At 41.8% G+C, this 22,821-nt stretch overlaps 1 protein-coding gene across 5 annotated transcripts in view; it reads left to right on the forward strand.

Moving 5' to 3' along the window:
- Positions 1 to 580: 580 nt before the first annotated feature.
- The window catches only part of nectin1b (nectin cell adhesion molecule 1b), a 603,780-nt gene continuing 581,539 nt past the window's right edge, over positions 581 to 22,821 (forward strand). For all 5 annotated transcript variants that reach the window (XM_078533103.1, XM_078533111.1, XM_078533119.1 and 2 more), the window contains exon 1: positions 581 to 1,048. In XM_078533103.1, coding sequence (XP_078389229.1) covers positions 967 to 1,048 — 82 coding nt within the window. In that variant the 5' untranslated portion in view covers positions 581 to 966. The remainder of the gene's footprint in view (positions 1,049 to 22,821) is intronic.

Genomic DNA, 22,821 nt, shown 5'->3' on the forward strand with positions numbered 1-22,821 from the left:
TATCTTAGTTGTGAGTAGCCTAGAGTAAGAGTCTGTAATGTGGAGACAGGGTTTGAGTTGTAAGTGCACAAGTGCAGCTGCTGAGTTCCTCTGTAAATAAATAGAATGTGATTTATGTAAGAAGTGTCTGTTGGTACCAACTCCATCATCCTGAAACAAGCGTGCAACCTGGATCCATTAGTCCAACTAAACTAGTACCCAAGGATCCAACAATTTTAAAAGAACATTTTTGGCTATAAAGCTATCTTGGATTGTTCCTTAATTCCTTTGTCGTCCTGCCTTTCACCTGTGGTCCTTTGACCAGGAACCCCCCCCCCCCCCCATTGGGAATGTGATCACTGAGCCAGACTGTCCACAATGCTCTCCTCAACTCCCAAGGTCTGCAGGTAAGTCATGCTCGCAGTTGCCATGGCCACAACCGGTTAAAATACGCCGCTCCCGCCCATATTTGGACTTGACTCCCGCCCAGCTGTGACATCAGTGGTTGCGGAAAGCCCGCCTCTCTCTCTCTCTCTCGCCCTGGCTGTTGTTGGCTTGTGATTGACGCGCGGGGAGTTTGGTCCAGTTTGCGGAGGCTGGCGGCGGTGGGGGAACAGGAGTGGAGCCGGAGCAGGAGCAGGGAGCAGGAGCAGCGCCGGCGGAGAGCCCGGCTCAGCATCGGGGGCGGCACCGGCGGAGAGCCCGGCTCTCCCGTAATACCTTCCCAGCGGCCAGGACGGTGCAACATCGGCGGACAGCGCGCCGGATTTCGCGGGATCTGCAGCCGGGGAAGCGGCCTGTCGGGACAACCCCCCCTTCCCTTCCCTTCCCTTCCCCTCCCCTGAGAGCATTCACTCGGGGGCGGCTGTTGCTGTTCTTGCTGCCTGCCTAAAGATTGGCTCAGGGCGGTGAGCCGCTGCTCCGGGTGCCGGATATTTCTCTGCGGTTTCTCCCTCCAGCCACCCACCCCCCGGCCCCGCTGCCAGGATGGATCCGGGATTGTGCTCCGGGAGGACGCCTGGGGTTGTGCCGCTGCTGCTGCTGCTGCTGCTCGCGGCGCTCTTGCCAGGTAGGAAACTCAGCCCAGACCAGGCAAAAAAAAAAAGCATCAAGGAAAGGGGTTTGCTGGGAGGCAGGGATAAAGAAACTGGGAGCGATGGAGAGGGAGAGAGCGCGGCAGCAAACGCTGCAGCAATGGAAAAGCAGGAGGGGAAACAATTCAAAGTCTTTGGCACTTTGAGAGGTTTATAGCCCTGTCCCAGGCGCTGCTTGTATGGATCGCTTCAAATGGGAGCCCATTTAACACTTTGGGTGTAGCAGCTTCTGCGGGTCCCTGTAAACGATGAGGCTAACTGAAATTGCTAGTGAAAGATGTTTATTGCAATTGCATTTAAATAAAAAAAACGTTCAGCTAAACTCTCTGTGCATTTTCCATTATACAATACCATCTAAGAAAACCCCCCCTCTGCATTTCCAAGCGACGTTAACCTGGTCTAAAAATCTAACATTGACTATATCAACCAAAGTAATTAAAATTGTTTAATGCAACTGAAACCATTTTGCTTGTCACCGACCGGAGGTTGGTTCTGATGTGGAGACAGTCCATCTGGTTGAAATCCAGCCCCTTGATCCCTATTCTAAACTTTGCTTTAAGAGTTTCTCCCCCAGTTTTCTCTAAGCTGCACAGTTCTGCCTTTTTCTGTGCGGTTGGAATTCAGATATCTGTTGCAGCCCCGCCAGGAATTGGGGCTGGCTCCACGTCAGTTCAGGTATCAGACCGAGAATCTTGCCAGGATTGTAGCCTTATCACTTTTTTATATCTGAGACTTCCTATTCACTCAAATCCCACCTCTTTGAAATCGATCCACACCTGAATGAAGACACTGCGAAAAGTAGGAATTCAGATCGCCAATTCCTATCAGTCCGCGCTCCCATAATCTCCACTTTTTCATCCACTTTTTTTCTTATGTGGTGGTTTTGTTTTTGTCATATTTTTGTTCCCACATTCTTGTTTTCGGATAGAATTGATGGCAAATCTCTCCTCAGTCCGTGTCATTCATTAAAAAATATTAATCAAATATGAATCACTTTACGTATCTTTCAATTTTGTGGCTTGCCAAAATCAGATATTTGTAATCCTAATACTTGACCCCATAGCTTTCAAAGATGGTTCCTGTCAGATGGAGAGAAGTACCTGTTTTGTGTACCCTTTCTCAGTTCTGAAAGCTTTCTGTTCTGCCCTGATGAAAACAGTGGTAAACTGAGCCTTGCACTGACATTTCATCTCATTGCTACATTTACAAACTAATCTCCTTCAAAAATTTTTCATGCTATGTTATTTGTCATGCGTACAAGAAAAATGACCCATATTTTTATAATGAGAGCAAAATTCCATTATTGAAAATGCTTTATGAAGAAGCCTTTAATATCTGGGATTTGATTTTTTTTCTGGTTGAGATTATTAACTGACGGCTGTGTTTTTATAATTGTCCTGGGGGTCTCATCTGTGCTGCACGAGTATAAATCAACGGATTGCCATAGAGATGATTTATGCTGCGAACGGTACATAGGCTGTGAAAGGATCGCATTTTTGATTGAGTTTTCAGGTATTGAACTGGATTATTGGTCTTTTTTCTTTGTCATTAAAAATTGTCGAGCTCACAACCCAAATCTGGTAACGTAATCATTGTGGGTCCTTTTGTGACTTTGGAGAGTTGACTAGTTTGTTGGTGCTATACAGTGTAATGGTTTGAGGTGAAGCTGGAGTTTGACTAGTGTTTTTTTGTGCTGTGGAGTTTATCAATGGTGATGCACACTTTGAATGTGATTCAATGTAACCAGCACCAGATCAAGCAACTGACGCAAGCTGTAAGATTCGGAAAATTCACAAGTACAACGAATGCCTTTTGTGTGACAGTCGGCCAGTGTTTATATATAATCTCAGTCCTTTTCCATCGCGTTTGATTGCTGTTAGCACTGCTAAGCTGGGCAGGTTACTAGTGAAGTTGCAGGGTGGGCAGGCGATTTGGCATCGACATATATAAATATTCTGCTTCAGCACTAGATTTATCTTCGTTTAAGTTTTGAGAACCCGGTGGTAATTGCCTGGGGGAATGGGAATAGAATTCTGCTTTTGCCAGATCCATTAAGGTCAGTTGAGAGCTGAGATTTACCATGGTCTGTTATTAAAGTCTTTACATTGCACTGTGGTATACTGATTGGGAGAGATGCTGTGATAATTCTATGTTGATATTGTTCTTGCAGAGAGGATTATTTTAATTATTTTCTCTTGCATATTTTTTGAAGGATTGGCATTGCATTGACGCAGTTAATTAGCAGCCAAAGTGAAAAAGAACAAGTTTTAATTTGTAAAAAGGCTTGGGTAAATGTGTGACCAACCATCAAACATGTAGGAGCATTGCTCTGTAGTCTCACCCTGATGATTAAGCTGCTGAACAATGAGGAATGTTTGCTTGTAAAAATAAAGAAAAACAGGCTTATAGGGTCTCCTCTTGCTGGCGTCATTGATTTATACCCCCTCCCCATTCTCCAGACACTAAAATTGCCACCTTTTGTAGGCGAACTCCAGGTTTCTTGATGAGTAATGTGTTTCCCACAGAATCTCAGTGATCACAGCCACCGACCAGAAATCACATTTAGATAGGTAACATAAATTAATTTGAGTTGTATGCCACAGTAGCTTAAAAGTACAAGTGTTCTATCTGAAGTAACAATAACTGTATCTTGATACAGTGTGTTAACGGTAACGCCATTTCAACAGCTAACAAAGGAACAGCGTGTTGGAAATATTTCAGTGATCATGTTTACATTTGATGTCCTGTAGTGAAGCATGCTATCACTATATCCTTAATTCTTGCATTTTTGTAAACTTGCATGCATCCCGGAAGGCAGGAGGAGGGCAAGAGTGTAGATTGGCATATCTTATGATAGTGGCAAAGCTGTTTTGAAAAGTACAGTTCTGCTGAGCAGCTCCAAGAAAACCTGCCTTGCCCACCCATGCGGCACCGCCCCCCCCAACCTCCAGTTAATCTCAGTCTGTCCCAGGTGCCACTGAGTTATTGTCAGATGAGTGAGATACAGTGCGGTTTTGGAAACTGATTTGTTGCTGTCTCGAGTCCCAATTGAGCCAATTTTCAATCCATTGTCCTCTGGTATGATGAGAAGTTGAGTGATTCCATTCTGATGTCTCAGGGATGGGCAATGAATAATTGAGTACGTGTTCAGTTTTTAATAATTTAATTTTCTGTCTGATATTGGGAAAATATTTTAATCTGTGCAAGGAAGGGGAAAGTGGCACAGAACATAAAGCCCACAAGAGAAGACAACATCAGATTATCTGCTGCCAGTATTGCTACTGTAAATGTAAGAGGAATATATTGTTAAGAAATTCTAAATTTGATTTGAGGTGCTCTAGTGTCATTGCTGCTGGATAGCCATGGTTTGGATAAAGCTGCTAAGATATAATGATCTTGGAATCATGGAAATTCCAGAACCATTTGGAAACCATTTGGCCCACTGTGTTTATGAGGCCATTGCTTAAGTAGTCTCTGTAGATAAGTGGTTTAAGTAGGAAGTTAAACTAATGGTAAATGTTTGCCAATTTCTTAGTTAACTTATATCAGCTTGTAAAAGTAAGATTGTCATATATTTAATTAACTGCACACTGGATGAAAGAGATCTATATAATTACACATACACAGTAAGAAGCTGGTGCAAATTATCTTTTAATATCAATGGGTCTATTTTCTGTATATCACTGACAAAAACTGAAAATGTTGGCAATACTCAGCACTGACAGGTCATAGACCTGAAATGTCAACTCTGTTTCTGTCTCCACAGATGCTGCCTGACCTGCTGAGCATTTTCTGTTTTTTTTTATTTCTGATTTCCAACATCTGCAGTATTTTGGTTTTGTTTCACTAACTATAATCTATCTTCACCCTTTGTTCACTATTAAAATCTGCGACAACATGCACTGAGCATAATTCAGTGTGCCATGCTTACTAACAAATAGTAGTACCATAGGAACAAAAGAAACCATTCTCCTTTTTTACATCACGTTGGTGGATTGCAGTCATTGATTGACAGTTTTACAGCCGCTGGCTAGCGTGGCTGTAACACTTCAGAACCGCATCCTGTAAATTCCAATGTGCATCAGTTTTTAAGCATCTTTGACATAGGACAGGTGGATTAAATCATTCTTTGTACTTGGGTTTAAAGGAAACATCAAGGGCTGGTTTGTAATTTGGTTATTTTGGTTTATTTATGTTGACTTTTTTAAATAATGTCTTAATTTTTCAAACTGTTTTCCCTGGATACAATATGTAGCATTTCCATAAGATGAATAGCCAAAGTATTTCAGGTCTTTAGAAATGTAGCTCAAGAGTCCTTTTGCTCAGAGTATGAAAGTATCTAATGATTGCAAATTTCTTTTAAATTTTTCTTACCATCCTAAATAATGTAGGGACTTGGACATGTGGGGACCCAGAGTTGCCCTTCATCTATAGGTCTAATTTACCCTAACCTCCCCCACCATCAGACTTTCCTCTGAGATTAAGATATTCAGACAACTGTAGCAGTTGAAACAAAATACAGAAAAATCTCTGTTATCCAGCATGCTTTGGGAATGGGGGGTGCCCGTTTATCAAATATGCCAGTTAACTCAGATGTAAGGTGAATTCAGAGTTTTAACCATTGAGAAAGCTCCAGGATGCTCATGCTTGCATTGAGGTCTCGAGAGGTGCGGGCATGCGTAAATTGAGTGAGCAGTGCCAAGGGGAGATGGTGCAGCAGAGCAGTGGGAGGCTAAGACCAGAGTGAGGACAGGCGGCCAATAACTATTACTGGTAAATTTAACATGTCCAATCAAAAAACAGTCCCGACCCCAGAATTCAGGTTAATAGAGAACTCTAGTTGCTTGAGTGCTGGATAACAGAAATTTTCCTGTAGTCGTGTAGTGGGAGACTCACAGCCTCTGTCAGTGTGGAACTCCTCTGAGCAGTTGTTGATTGGACAATGGGATGGATGTTCAACATTATTAGAATCCAAACTGGACAAGTCACCAATTTAATAAGTTGGTTGCAGCCAGGAAATGTTCTCACTTGCACATCTTTTCTTCAACCAACATCCCAGTCATTTATCTCATTTGTAGGATTTTGCTGTGTGTAAATTGGCTGTCATGTTTCCATCCATTGTAACAGTGACTATATTTCAAAAACCTTTTATCCATTGTCAAGTGATCTGAGGTTTTTTTCTCCCATTTTGTATTTTTCTTCTTTTAAACTATTTTATGGAATGTATCTAATATCACAAAATGGAGTCATTTTTTTACATTAACTATTTAAATCACTATTGCATTGCCAGTGCTTGGGTGGATTTCCTAGATCAGCATTTGGCCTATTGGTTTCAGAATCCTAGGTCCATGTCCAATTGGACTTCAGAATCCTTTTACCACCTGAGTACACTCTGATTTCTGAATTATAGATTTAACCATGTTTTCCAATGCAGTACAGGTGACCTTCGAAGTCAAAGCACTTAGGAAAAAAAACTTGAAAATTTCTTCCATTCTGTCATTTATATAATTTTCTATTTTAGAGTCTAGCACTATACCACTCTGCTGTTTGCTGTCCTTTGGGAAAAGGCCACTGCACTATAGAAAATACTGAGCCTGTAAGGCACTGCTTCATTCCAATTAGTGCAGTTTATTGTAAGGAAATGGCGTGTAAACAAGTATCCAGGTCAGCAAATGACAAAACTCCATTGAGGCATAAGGAATGCTCTCATCTCCCTGGTGAACTACAGTTCGAAACTAAAAACAAATTATCTCTTCATTAGGATCTGTAAAATGTGTGACAGTTTTTAGCGACCTGAGTTCTCCAATGCAGGGACAAATGCATTGATACGCAACAGGCATTGAGAGTTTATAGGCCAATAATAAATGTCTAGCTGAGAATACATGCTAAATGTAGAGTGGTCACAGGTGCATAGACATCCATACGATCTACAGATGGCTGACGCTGTTGTAGACACACCAAAACACTCCCACAGAATAAAATAATAGCTGCCTGAATAGTGGACAGACATGAATGCAGAAGGGGCAGTTACAAATGAACCTTGAACATATATGGAGAAGTTACAGACAGTGATATTATCATGATATTAGCTTGACAAGACATGTTGAGAGATTGATTCCCCTGGCTAGAGAGTTTAGGGCTGGAGACTAAAGGGATTGGCCAGTTAGGAGTGAGATGAGAAATTTCTTCACTTGGAGGGTTCTGAATCTTTGAAATTCTCTATCCCACATGGCTGTGAATTCTCAGTTGTTGCGTATATGCAAGACTGAGATCAATACACAGGAGAATCATAGGATTTGAGAATAGTGTAAGGGAGTGGAGTTAACATATAAGTTCAGCCATGATCTTATTGAAAGATGGAGCAGGTTCTGGACTGTAGGGCCTACTCTACTTTTTCTGATAAGTTTATCAGACAAAGCTGTTTGGCAGAATTGAAAGTTTTCTGCTTCCTATACCTCTGGTGTGGTGAAAATGTTCACATTTTATTGAAATGGTTATGATTATACCTGCCCTACCAGGTACTCCCTCCTTAACAACACTGTGGGTGTATCTGCACCATGTGCACTGCAGCAGTTTAAGGTGGCTCACCAGCATCTGCTCAAGGGCAATTAGGGATAGGCAATAAATGCTGACCTTGCTAGCAAGGCACGCATCCCAAGAACAAATTTTTTTTAAAAGTGCCCCTTTAAAAGTAAATTGTTACTTTGCTAGATTGAAGACCTCATTATCCTGCAAGTGCACAGCTCGGGGCAGAGAGCTGATTTCTTAATTTCATTTATGATAAGCGGTGAAATCAGATTGTAATGGTCATTAACAGGTCTGCTTCTATAATCATTCAACCTACAGAAAGATCCTGTGAGACTACTGATTTTATTAAAGGATGTGGATTACTTTTTGAATGAAAAAAATTAAAGACCTGTAAGAGACAGAATTTACAGGCTGCCCGTCTCCTGTAGGTTTTGTTTCATGGTTGGACATGGTGACCAGCTAGTCAGCCCCAATCACAAAGATCTGTTACAAATCTAACCTATGGATTATATAGAAATTTGAGATGAAATGTTTGAATTAAATGAGAGGTTGAGGTCAAGGTCGGGGTCATTGATTCCTAGCTATCTCCTCTGTTTAACACTTTGAAAGAAATGGATTTAGTATGTTTCTTGAGCAAAACAATGGTTAAAAACTTCGATACAAATATTGGCCATGTAGGCAGCTTTTCTCTGTGTCTGGCTGTCTGTGTGTACATTCTCACCAGCAATTGCTTCCTTATGGTCAGCTGGATATCTGCCATGTTTGGAAACCCATCAGCATCTTGAGTCACTGAACGAAGCTATTGAGAAATGTTCATCAGCAAAATTTCTGCCTTCCTGGACTGGAGTGCACATTTGCTCCAAAGAACTATACAGTTCATCTACCCAGATTCCAAAAACTTTGGCTGAAGTTGGTGGAACAAGTGTGCCTGGAGATACTACTGGAATTTAACCAGCTGAAACTGAGCAGTTTATCAGTACATGACATTGATGAGCACTTTGGCTCTAGCTGAGTAGGCAGCTTTGTACCCAGTTAGAGTTGTGCCTTGCTGTATTATCTGGAGCTGAGTGGGAAGAATTTGACCTTTTTGCCCACCCCTGTGACAGGTCTCCTCTGCTAGGCTCCTTTAATTAAACAGTGTGTCTCATTGATCATTAACAGTACCCTGCAGTACTATGTCATCTTGGAGCCACCTCTACTCCAAAGGCTTCCTACTCATCTTGCACTCAAGGAGTCTCATCACTAAGTCAATAGACAGCTGCTGCAGGTTGAGTTCCCTCTTGGTTGGCAACAAGAGTTTCTCACAAGCTGCACGACTCACCATAAAATGAGTGCTTTACTACTGCCCTTGACCTCAGCTTGGATCTGCATCACACCCCACAGAATAGTGGTTCCACTAGCTGAAGGCATAGAGCCTTAGCTGCTTGAATACCTGCAATTCAATTGTGGTAAGCCTTACCTTCTGTATATAGCATGTATATTCATATTTATACCCCTCTTCAGATGATGCTTTCCAGCAATTGTTATGCCAAGACTGAGTTTCCTCAGCAACTACATGGTAGACATTTGCCATCTGTGTGACAACAGGACCTGTGGTGGGAAGCATGTGCTATGCCAGACACTTTGATGGTACCTGCTTTGGAGAAGGAATTACAGCTAAATTTCAAAGCTATATCTTTTATTTATAGAAAACACTTGCACTTGTGCAGCTGTCTGTCTTATGGCTGCTGTGGAAGCTTCACTGCAATAAAAGGACTAGTTGACATATCAGGTCCCAAAGGTAGAATTAGAAAGCCCTAATCAGACAGTGGAAATTGTCTAAAACTGTCTTGCACTGCTCACGTTTAGCATTATAGTAATGAATGCATGAAATTATTGCTATTCATTAAAATTAGCCCTTCTGACCCTGGGAGTTTGATGGAAGGTGGTTAATTATTGAGCTCTTTATTGTTATGGAGTGGTAAATAGATATTATGTTCCATCTCTGAGTAAAGATGGGGATCACTTTAGTCTGACTTGTCATTGTAAATTGATTATATAATAACTAAAGACTAGCGACTTTTATTAAAAAATACTATTAATTTTGAGTTGCCTGCTGCAATTTAAACCATATTTACACAATTGTATTGGATTTGTGGCAATGAGTTACAAGTTGGAGTCAACTTGAGGTTTAGTGACAGGACTAGGTGATCATGATAAGGCTACAAGTGCTTAATACTTTATCGGGAAACATGGCATAATTACAGAATAATGTTGGACAAGGATAATTTACGAGGAAATGATGATTGACTTTAGCTCCCATTTAAAGTCATACTATTGCATATATTTTATATAATGGTTTAATAGTTAAATAGGAAAATAAAGCTCAATTTGGGAATCGGATAGAGCTGATTAGAACATGAGCTGAGAGATCATGATGGGCCGAATGACCTCCTTCTGCACTGTAATAATTCTATGATTCTGTAATTTTCACATATACTAGTCAAACTCCTGTAAGATTACTCACAGGGCTGTTACAATCTCTGTAGAGACCATTAACTTTTAAAAACAAATTCAAACTTCCAATGACTATCTGAAAGAATGACCTGACGAGATTACACATTTTAAAACTTTTACTGTAACAAGTTACTCAAAGCACTAATCACTAAACACTGTTTTCTTTTAGTAGGCAACTTATGCTCTAAACTATAGAGAGGAACCTTTCCTTTCTACACTTAGCACACATCGCACTCCCCATGGGATTACAGTCCTGATAGCTCCAGTTGCTGCTAGCTTCCTGTAGGTACCTTTATCCCTTCACCGAGCAGTAACTTCAAATGACCATCTACAGGCGCTTTCCTCGGTTTTCAAAGAATTTCTTAAATCCAGCACCAGCAGTAAAGCCTGTTCCAATGATTCTTCTTTCCCCACATGCCAGGGCAAATCTCCCGGAATTTTGAGATGGCTGCAGGATCCGTCTCTCTGACTAGAGACTTTCTCCCCCATGCATCTGGCTGTAGTAGCTCACAAAGTCAGGTGGTTGACCACACAAAACTATTGTTTGTCTGTGGTATTCATTAATTTGTAGGTAAGCCTGATCTCAAAAATGGCTTCCTCTGCCCTCTTCCCCATGACAATATGGAACCTATTAATCTTGCATCCACGTAGAAATTCTGATTAGCAATTCTTGACTCCAACTCTTTCATCTTAGAAGTGAATGGACAGTTTACACACAACTGTTTACAACCTGATAACTACAACACTTTTCTAGGACTTTGGGAGACTCGGAATTGACCCAGTGCAAACTCAGTGACTGCAGCTATTGTCTCCAAGCATAAATGCCTTGCACCTTCTTCCTAGTAAAACAATCTAAGTCTTCCTTTGATCTCTAACAATCAAACCACCCAGGCTTACTGTCAGGCAGACTTCATAAAAGCTCACATGACCCCCTTCATTTACCTGAAATGTAAAGATACAGTTCCAAAACATCATAATCTTTTAAATCTCTCAATTGTAACAGAGATATCCATCAAATGTGCTATTCTTATAAGGTGGAGCTGCGTTGTGAGGTGACAAAGTCTAATAAAGATTAAAGTTTTTGTTTGGGGAAACTTTAGAGAGTTTAATCAGAGTTGAATTATTGTTCAGGTTTCAAATTGAAAGCAAAGAAAGAGTGTCTTGCATTTTCCTTTTAAGTGTGATTGCTATTTTTAAGCAATAGGCTACAGACATTCTGACCGATGTTAATAAGGTGTTTTGTGTTTATAGGAGGAAATTTTGCTGCAATTTTACAGCTCTTTGATGAGAGCACACCTGAAGAACTGTATACAATTTTGGTCTCTGTTTCTAAGGAAAGACGTACTTGCCCTTAGAGGATGTGCAATGAAGGCTTACTAGTTTTACTCTGGGATGTGAGGGTTGTCTTATGATGGGGGACTAAGTAGACTGGGCTGATACTTCCTTTCCTTCTGAACTCCAGAATTGATCTGATTGAAAAATATAAGATCCTGAGAGGGCTTGACAGGCTGAAGAGTCTAGAAATAGGGAGCATAGTCTCAAGATAAGGGTCAGCTATTTTAAGACTGAAATGAGAAATACCTTCACTGAGCATTGTGAATCTTTGGAACTTGCTACCCTAAAGGGCTTTGAATGCTCAGTCATTGAGTATATGTTCAAGGTTGAGGTCAATAGATTTTTTGGATGCTGGGGGAAAAATCGAGGGATATGGGGATAGTGTGGGGAAGTGGAGTTGAGGTGGAAGATGAGCCATGATCTTATTGAATGGCGAAGCAGGCTTCAGGGGCTGTATGGCCTCCTCCTTCTATTTCTTTTCTCATGTTTCTATTTTCTAAAAAGCTGGGTTTCTTTTTTAAAAACCAGATCATAAGAAGAAATTTGCTTCTAATCCAATCAACTGCAAGAGATTTGCCAAGAGTACATTTGTCTATATCCCCGAACTTATACATCATTTAAAAATTGTTTGCTTATTCGCCTCATTGTTGTATGTTTGATCTTGCTGTGTGCCATATTTCCTACCTTCCACTAATGGAAACAATTTCTCCCTATCCGCTGTGTCCAGATCCTCATGATTTTTTTATACCTCTATCAAATCCCCTCTCAACCTTCTCCAAGGAATACAGTCTCAACTTCTCCAATCTATCTGTGTCACTGAAGTTCCTCATCCCTAGAACCATTTTCGCGAATATTTTCCGCACTTAATGCCTTCACAGACTTCCTAAAGTGTGGTGCCCAGAGTTTGACATGCTACTCCAGTTGAGGCTAAACCAGTGTTCTAAACAAGTTTAACATAACTTCCTTGCTTTCATACTCTGTCCCTGTTAATTGATCCTAGAACGCTGTATGCTTTATTAACCACACAATCAACCTGTCCTGCCACCCTCAATGTTTCCAAAAACTGGTTCCAATGGCTGAAGGATCGACAACAGAGGGCATAGATTTGAGGTATTGGCAAAAGAAGCAATGGAAACGTGAGGAGAAACTTTTTCATGCAACGAGTGGTTGGGATCTGGAATGAAGTGCCCTGCTCAGTACAAGCATGAGGATATTGGATATTATAGACTGTAAGGTCATACTTTGTGAAAGTGGCCACAAAACCTGTTATGCACATATACATTCAGATCCCTCTGCTTCTGTATTCCCTTTAGAATAGTACCCTTTATTTTGTATTGTCTCTCTGCATTTTTCCTACCAAAGTGATTCACTTCACACTCCTCTGTATTAAATTTCATCTGCCACTTTTCTGCCCATTCCACCAACTTGTCCTTTTGAAGCTCTACACCAGTCTCCTCTCAGTTCCCAATGCTTCCAAGTTTTTCTTAATCTACAAATTTTGAAATTATGCCCTATACACCAAAGCCTGGGTCATTAATATATGTCAGGAAGAGCAAGGGTCCTAAACACTGACCCCTGTGGATCTCAACTACAAACCTTCCTCCAGTCTGAGAAACATCCATTAACAACTGCTCTGTTTCATGTCACTCAACCAATTTTATTTCCATGTTGCTACTGTCTCTTTTATTCCATGAAGTTATAACTTTGCTCACAAGTGTATTGTGTGACACTGCATCAAAAGCCTTTTGGAAGCCCATGTACACCACATCAACAGCATTACCATCATCAACCCTCTGTTACCTCATCAAAAAAACTCCAAGTTTAGTTAAACGCAATTTGCCTTAACAAATCCATGATGGCTTTCCTTAATTCTCACGCATGTGCCCAAGTGCCTGAATTTTGTCCTGATTTATTGTTTCTAAAGGTTACCTCACCATTGAGGTTAAACTGACTGGCCTGTAGTTGCTGGGCTTATTTTTTGAACAAGGTTGTAACATTTGCAATTTTCCAGTCCTCTGGCACCACCCCTGAGTCTAAGGAAGACTGAAAAATTAGAGCTAGTGCCACAGCAGTTTCCACTCTCATTATCCTTAGCTGCATCTCATCTGGTCCTGGTGCCTTATCAAATTTAAGTACAGACAGCCAATCCAATATGTCCCCCTTATCAATTTTAAACCCTTCAAGTATCTGAATTACCTCCTCTTTCACCATGACCTTGAGAAAGGCAGATGCAAGGTATTCATTTAATGCCTCAGCCGTGCCACCTGCCTTTATGCATAAATCTCCCTTTTTGATCCTTAATCCACTACTCCTTTTACCACTTTTTTACTATTTGTATGCTATAAAAGATTTTGGATTCCTTTTTCAAGTTGTTCCTGTGGTTATGTACTGGCTTTGGGATATTACGTTTATTTTTTTTAGAATAATCTTAAGTTTTATGCCATTTTAGAGAGCATTTGGGAATTGAATGACCTTTACAGAAAGGATTTGCAGTTTAAAAACTCCAAAGATTGAGAGAAGTTCTGCATGCATGTTGTGGATTAAAGCACGTTTAGCTTCAGTGAATACTGTCGCGTTATTGGGAGTAATCCACTCACATGGTTGACAAGCTGCCCAAACTTATTACAGAGTTTTGTGCTTGTTATTTAAAAATGAAAAATCTCTGGAAAACCCAGCATTATTGAGACACTGAGAATTTTTCTAATCCTTTCTTTTGTGACCTGCTTGAAGTTCCAGGGCTCCTTGGATTGCTAGTAAAGTAACTGCCCCTTGCTTCAACATAGCCACCTTGTCCAAAACCTTTTACATCCTGTACATGTCCATCACATAGTTAAATAGAAAGTTAAAATGAAACTCTGTGTTGTAACCCAAGGTCGGCAGTGTTCTTTTCCCTATGTCCCCAGTTTTAGTTGCTTGCACAACATCAGTTGCAACTCTTGGCAAAAGTAGGAATTAGTTCACCCTTTCCCTTTCCAAGTTGCTTGTGATTTATTTTTAGGCCACAGATGGTTGAGTTTTGTTTGTTTCTTTGTTGAGGTGTGATGCTTGTCTTAGTTCTTCTGTTCTGACCTCTTATCTTTGGAAGTTTGTCTGATTGATACCTTAAATGCTTGATTAACATTGTGATGTCTAGGCACACATCAAAGTGAACAAGGAACACTAATCTATCTGAGGAGCAGCGGGATATCAAAACTATGCTTGTCTGTGTTGTATGTTCTCCACAAAATGACCTGAGGGGATAAGAGGAGGTTAGACACCACTATCAAAGACATTGCTTTGTAGCATTAATGATGCAGATTGACCTACAACAAAGGGAAAAGCATAACAATATTCCCAGTTGTTACAAAAGACTGAGTTTTGTAAAGAGGCTGCAGCCTGCTAGTGACAGTCTGCTGATTTGGAAAGCAGAGAGTTCTAATTTTACTCTGTTCAGACCTCATGTTCTGCAGTATCAATACTTAGTTGCTAATTGGTGGTAAGCAACCCATTGTGCCGCTGGCACTGAACAGTTTCAGGGTGTGCTGGTGAGAGTGACAATAAGAACACAGACCACACCAGAGCTTAAATAGTAACTTACAGTCAGCTTGCTAACACTAGGCTATTAATACTTGACCATTAAACTGCAGGAGTATGAGAGCTTGATAATATTGAACTTCCCTGGTTCAAGCAATTACAGGAATTAGCACAGTTTAATGATGGACACAGCTGCCCCACTGTTAGCTTCCTCAAACCTTGACAGCACCCCTGGCAGTCTCTGATATAAAATACAAAAGTATAACTTTACAGGAAGGCAATTTGTCACCACCCCTAATCTGTCAGGTACCATGACAAATTTAATTTTTGGTCACTGTTAGGCTTCTGTAAAGCCGTTTTTTAAATATTTCTTAAATATTGAATCGATAGGATATTAAAGCATGTCTGAGACCCTTATTTGTTGTCAAATTTGATCTAAATTTTTAACCTCGAGGTAATGCCACATTAATCTACCCACTTGATTCTCCCAGCCAGCTCAATTTGAGTAATCATTTTTTGCCTCAGTTCCAACAACCCCCCCCCCCCCCCCCCCCCCCACTGCCAAACCAGGTTGCCAAATCAGTAATTTCCCGGAGCTTTATCTATGTTCCTAATATGCAGCTTTTGTCTGTGAGTGAGTACCTTCTGCCTGACTGAATAACCAAATGTTTAAGCCACAATTTGTCTAGCAGTTTGCTTGGTTTGCAGTTTGCTATTTTTTCCACGCAGAAGTGACTTATTTTTGACCTTTTCCAATTGTGCAAATCTTGCATTCTTAATTTTCTTGGCTCTTGAGGTGAAGTATATCCATCAAATATCCAAAAAGGTTTGTTTGCTCCATTCTTTCATGGGATGTGGGCATCGCTGGCTAGGCCAGCATTTGTCACCTATCCCTATTTGCCCTTGAGAAGGTGGTGGTGAGCTGCCTTCTTGAACTGCTGCAGTCCATGTGATGTAGGTACACCCGCAGTGCTGTTAGTGAGGGAGTTCTAGGTTTTTGCCCCAGTGACAGTGAAGGAACGATAATATGTTTCCAAGTCAGGATAGTGAGTGGCTTGGAGGGGAACTCACAGGTGGTGGTGTTCCCATGCATTTACTGCCCTTGTCTTTCTAGGTGGTAGAGGTAGCGGGTTTCGAAGATGCTGTTGAAGGAGCCTTGATGAGTTGCTGTGGTGTATCTTGTAGATGGTACACACTGCTGCCACTGTGCATTAGTGGTGTTGGGAGTGAATGTTTAGGTTGGTGGGTGGTGTGCCAATAAAGTGGGCTGCTTTGTCCTGGATGGTGTCAAGCTTCACTCATCCAGGCTAGCGGAGAGTACTCCATCACACTCCTGACTTGCGCCTTGTAGATGGCAGACAGGCTTTGGGGAGTCAGGAGGTGAGTTACTTGCTGCAGGATTCCTAGCTTCTGACCTGCTCTTGTAGCCACAGTATTTATTTGGCTGGTCTAGTTCAGTTTCTGTTCAATGATAACCCCCAGGATGTTAATGTTGGGGGTTCATCGATGGTAATTCCATTGAATGTCAAGAGGAAATGGTTAGATTCTCTCTTGTTGAAGATGGTCATTGCCTGGCACTTGTGTGGCACGAATGTTACTTGTCATTTGTCAGCTTAAGCCTGAAAGTTGTCTGGGTCTTGCTGCATGTGGGCATGAACTGTTTCAGTATCTGAGAAGTCACAAATGGTACTGAATATTGTGCAGTTATCAGCAAACATCCCCACTTATGACCTTGGAGGGAAGGTCATTGATGAAGCTGCTGAAGATGGTTGGGCCTAGCACACTATCCTGAGAAATTCTTGCAGTGATGTCCTGGAACTGAGATGATTGACCTTCAACAACCACAACCATCTCCCTTTGTGCTAGGCATGACTCCAACCAGTGAAAAGCTTTCCCCCCTTGATTCCTGTTGACATCACTTTTTACAGGCCCTCTTGATGCCACACTTGACCAGATGCTACCTTGATGTCAAGGGCAGTCACTCTCACCTCATCTCTGGAATTCAGTCAGTTCTTCTGTCCATGTTTGGACCAAGGCTGTAATGAGGTCACAAGCTGAGTGAACCTGGTAGAACCCAAAGTGAGCCTCAGTGAGCAGGTTATTGCTGAGTAAGTGCCATTTGATAGCACTGTCTACGACATCTTCCATTACTTTGCTGATGCTTGAGAGGAGGCTGATGGGGTGGTAATTGGATTTGCCCTGCTTTTTGTGGACAGGACACAACTGGGCAATTTTCCACATTACTGGGTAGATACCAATGTTGTAGCTGGACAGGAGCAGCTTGGTAGTGATGTGGCAAGTTCTGGAGCACATGTCTTCAGTGCTATTGCTGGAATGTTGTCAGGGCCCATAGCCCTTGCAGTATCTAGTGCCTTCGGCCATTTCTTAATATCATGTCGAGTGAATCGAGTTGGCTGAAGACTGGCATCTGTGTTACTGGAAACCTCAAAGAGGCCGAGATGGATCATCCACTCGGCATGTCTGGCTGAAGATGGTTGCAAATGCATTAGTCTTGTCTTTGGCACTGATGTCCTGGGCTCCCCCATCATTGAGGATGGGGATATTGTTAGAGCCACCTCCTCCAGTGAGTTGTCTTTTACCATTCACAACTGGATGTGGCAGGACTGCAGAGCTTAGATCTGATCCGTTGGTTGTGGGATCACTTAGCTCTGTCTATTGCATGCTTCTTCTGTTTGGGATGCAAGTAATCCTGTGATGCAGCTTCATCAGGCTGACACCTCATTTTTAGGTGTGCCTAACATGCATTTTTAGGTGTGCCAGGTGTGCTCCTGGCATGCTCTCCTGCACTCTTCATTGAACCAGGGTTGATCCCTTGGTTTGATGGTAATGGAGGAGTGGGGAATATGCCAGGCCATGAAGTTACAGATTGTGGTTGAATAAAGTTCTGCTGCTGCTGACACCCCACAGCACCTCATGGATGCCCAGTTTTGAGTTGCCAGATTTGTTCTGAATATATTGCATTTCGCACAGTGGTAATGCTACACAATGCAATGGAGGGTATGCTTGGTGTGAAAACAGGACTACTTCTTCAGAAGGGCAATGCAGTGGTCACTCCTATCAATACTGTCATGAACAGATGCATTTGTCACAGGTGGATTGATGAGGACCCAGTCTAGTAGGATTTTTCCCCTTGTTGGCTCCCTCACCATCTGCCGCAGGCCCAATCTAGCAGATGGGCCCTTCAGGCCTCGGCTGGCTCGGGCAGTAATAGTGCTACTGAGCCACTCTTGATGATTGGTGAAGTACAGTGTACATTCTGAGCCCTTGCCACCCTCAGTGCTTCCTTCAGCTGGTGTTCAATATGGAGGAGCACTGATTCATCAGCTGAGGGAGGATGATAGGTGGTAATCAGTAGGAGGTTTCCTTACTCATGTTTGACCTGATGGCTTGAGACTTCATGGGGTCCGGAGTCAATATTGAGCGCTCCCAGGGCAACTTCCTTCCGATTGTATACCACTGTGCTGCCACCTCTGCTGGGTCTGTCCTGCCAGTGGGACAGGAGATACCCAGGGACGGCGATGGTGGTGTCTGGGACATTGTCTGTAGGGTATGATTCCGTGAGGATGACTGTCAGGCTGTTGCTTGACTAGCCTGTGAGACAGCTCTCCCAATTTTGGCACTCGCCCCCAAACGTTAATAAGGAGAACTTTGCAGGCTCAACAGGGTTGGGTGTGCACTTGTCATTTACGGTGCTTAAAGTTGATGCCATGCGTCCAGCTTTATTCCTTTTTGACTTTTCTGTCGTGATTTGATATAACTGAATGGCTTGCTAGGCAATTTCAGAGGGCATTTAAGGGTCAGCCACGTTGTTGCGGGTCTGGGGTCAAAGTAGGCCAGACCAGATAAGGACAGCAGATTTCTTTCCTGTTCCTCCTTTGGTGTTTCCAGAAAATTATAACTTTCTCAATGAGCTGAAACATTCCTTTGGTTCATTCTGCATGATCTCCTCACCAATCTGGATTCCTGTGTTAATAAGAGATGTAAGAGCCATTGCTTAATTTGAAATGTAGTATTATTTAAATGGTGATATATTGGGAAATGTGGGTGTACGAAGGGATCTGGGTGTCCTTGTATACCAGTCAATGAAAGTAAACAGGCAGGTGCAGCAAGCAATTAGGAAGGCAAATGGTATGTTGGCCTTCATTGCAAGAGGATTTGAGTTCAGAATTAGGGATGTCTTACTGCAGTTATACAAGGCCTTGGTAAGACCACACCTGGAGTATTGCGTGCAGTTTTGGTCTCCTTGCCTAAGAAAGGATATACCTACCATAGAGGGAATGCAGCGAAACTCACTTGGCTGATACTGGGGATGGCAGGACTGTCATATGAGGAGAGATTGGTTCAACTGGACCTGTATTCACTAGAGTTTAGAAGAATGATAGGGAATCTGATTGAAACGTATAAAATTCTAACAGGGATAGATAGACTATATGTAGGGAGGATGTTTCCCCTGGTTGGGGAGTCTAGAACCAGGGGCCACAGTTTCAGTATATGGGGCAGGCCATTTAGAACTGAGATGAGGAAAAATTTCTTAATTCAGAGGGTGGTCAACCTGTCAAATTCTGTATCTCAGAAGGCTGTGGAGGCCGGGTCACTGAGTACATTCAAGAAAGAAATTGATAATTTTTTGGGTGTCGGGGCATCAAAGGGTATGGAGAGAACGTGGGAATATGGTGTTTAGATAGAGGATCAGCCATAATCATATTGAATGGCAGAGCAGGCTCGAAAGGCTGAATAGCCTATTCCTGCTCCTAGTTTCTGTTTTTATGTTTCTATGTATTTTGGGATTCAACATGGAACTATGCTTCAGGATGTCAAGTATTTTTTTAAAGAGAGCATGGAAGATCTATTTTATAAGTATCTTGGAGCTACTGTGCGGTCACCATTTAACACGAGCATACAGACGAAGTAAGGGCAGGAGTAGGCCATTCGGCCCTTCAAGCCTGCTCCACCATTCAACAAGATCATGGCTGATCTGATTGTAACCTCCCACCTACCCCCAATAACCTTTCACCTCCTTGTTAATCAAGAGTCTATCTTGCTCTGCCTTAAAAATATTCAAAGACCCTGCTTACGCTGCTTTTTTGAGGAAGACAGTTCCAAAGACTCGTGACCCTCTGAGAGAAAAAAATTTCTCTTCATCCCTGTCTTAAATGAGTGACCCCTTATTTTTAAACCATGACCCCTAGCTCTAGATTCTCCCACAAGAGGAAACATCCTCCTCATATCCAACCAGTCAAGACCCCTCAGGATCTTAAAAGTCTTGATCAAGTCACCTTTTACACTTCTAAACTCCAGTGGGTACAAACCTAACTTGTTCAACCTTTCCTCATAGGACAACCCACCCATTCTTGGTATTCGCTTAGTAAACTTTCTCTGAACTGCTTCTGATGCATTTACATCTTTCTTCAAATAAGGAGACCAATACTATACACCATACTCCAGATGTGCTCTCACCAGTGCCCTGTACAACTGAAGCATAACCTCCCTACTTTTGTATTCAATTCCCCTCACAATAAATGATAACATTCTATTAGCTTTCCTAATTAGTTGCTGTACCTGCATACTAGCCTTTCGTGATTCATGCACGAGGACACCCAGATCCCTCTGAATCCCAGTGCTTTGCAATCTCTCTCCATCTTGATAGCATGCTTTTTTATTCTTCCTGCCAAAATGGACAATTTCACGTTTGCCCACATTTGCCAGGTCTTTGCCCACTAACTTAACCTTTCTATGTCACTTTGTAGCCTCCTTATGTCCTCTTCACAATTTACTTCCCTACCTTTCTTTGTGTCGTCAACAAATTTAGCAACCATACCATCTGTCCCTTCATCCAAGTCATTTATATACGTAAAATGTTGAGGCCCCAGCACTGATCTCTGACATCTTTGCTTTTATCTTGTATTAGTTGCCTCAGTCTACTTTGCTGATCGATTGGTGTTGTTTCTCTCCTGCCTGTCCATCTCAGCATTTATTGTTTGGGCTTTCCATTTTTTTTAAGTGGTGCAATACTTTGTACTTTGCTATACTTTGCCACCCTACAAGTAGCAGCTTGTGGAAAATATCATGGTTCACATTGTTGCCATTTTGAAGTGTTTTTTTAATAAGAGGTTACCTTGCTGTTGTTCTCTTCTTCCTTCATTCTTGCCTTCAGCAAGGTTGTTGGCTTTTGCAATATCTTCACCATTCTCTCCCCACTGGTCTGTAAGTTTAGTTCTTTGATCCTCTTTTAGCTTTTATACTAGTAAAGAAATAACAGATTGGCAGTGGTTTTCATGGAAACTATCTATGTGTGTGTGAGATTAAAGTTTAGATTTACAGAGTTGACTGAAACCGGGCACTAGTGCTGAAAGTCTCATTGGCATTTGATGCTCTTCAGTGCTTTTGGCTGAATGCACTGCATTTGGTAATCTTTCATTCTGCTTTATAGCTGCCAGCACAGGACTGAGCTTTATATGCATCATGTGAAGAATTGCTAAATTCCATGTTATGCAGTGGCATCCAGCTTGTTTATGAGTCTCCTTTGTATGGATGGATCTGCTGGTCATGATGTACCACAAGCTTTGAAGCTTCTACCTATTCTTTTGGGTTTGAATGCTATGTTGCTTTCAGTTGGGGAATGTAAGTTTGTACCACTGCAACAGAAGACGCTCCATGAAAATGCTGACCCTTGGGCAAGTCTCATTGAGCTTTCTCGCATTACAGTTGGCAGTGTCAGTCCCTGGTTGGCTGATGACGATGTCTGTTGGAGATTGAATATACCTTTGTTGTAAATTTGACTGGGAATAACCATCCCCATTTTTAAAGGATATAGGTAGATTTGAGTAGTCTTTATCAGCATTGTTATCAGCTCCTGCATCCAGTGGGAATTAAACTGCAGATGTCAGTGGTTCGTTTCAATTGTCTAGGTTTGACATTCTGTGTATGCTGACTCCTGTCACTTGCACTAACCGGATGTGAGTAGTCACTAACAAGTATTTACTGCTGCAACCTTCAACAATCAAACACTTCTGTCCACCTTCCAGCTCCATTCCTTTCTTTAGCACAGCCAGAGGTTTCCACTGAACATTAGCGAATCCATCTATTCATCTCGAGGTTGCCGTAAGTAAGGGAAAGAAAAGAACTTACATTTATATGGTGCCTTTCATGACCATGGGACATCCCAAAGCACTTTACAGCCAATTAAGAGCTTTTGAAGTGTAGCCACTGTAGTAATGTGTCTAAGCCTGTTTACAACTGCTGTGTTTCCTAAGTGTACATTATTTGTTCTGCAATAATGTTCATACTAATAGAAATAAAACACTAATTACATACATTTTATTTTCACACTATTTCAGAAATGTACTGCTAGTTGCAGCTTGCAGAGTTTCCAAATTGATCAATGCTCTGGATTAGCTATTCACACCTTGATGCATGTACATGATGGAGATGGGCTTGTGACTAAACCAACAGGTCAGCTTTTTTGGAATGAGCTAGTGAAGGTCAGGCGGTGCCCCATGTTCCTGTTAACTTATAGTCTGGAGTAGATGGAACTAAGTACCAGTCACTTATCAGTGGTATTTGTTTAAAGTTAAATCTGGCAGTAGCAAATATGACTCTTTTACTCTGATGTTTGAACCATGAGTTATTGCGAATTTGATTCAAATGCTTCTGTCGATGTTGGAGTTTTGCAGTCAAACTGATGTTTTAGCTATATCCGGGGGTGCCTGAGGGTCAAGGCTGTTAGTTGGATCATTGCCCTTTCCTTTCCCCCAGTGCATTGACAAAATAAAAATAAGGTTTTTGAACACCGGTGACCACTTTCTAGAAATTCTAACTGTAGCTGGGCTCCTCGTGTACGTAGCAGCTTACTGCA

This window comes from Cetorhinus maximus, chromosome 2 (assembly GCF_964194155.1).
Source record: "Cetorhinus maximus chromosome 2, sCetMax3.hap1.1, whole genome shotgun sequence".
NCBI lineage: Eukaryota > Metazoa > Chordata > Chondrichthyes > Lamniformes > Cetorhinidae > Cetorhinus > Cetorhinus maximus.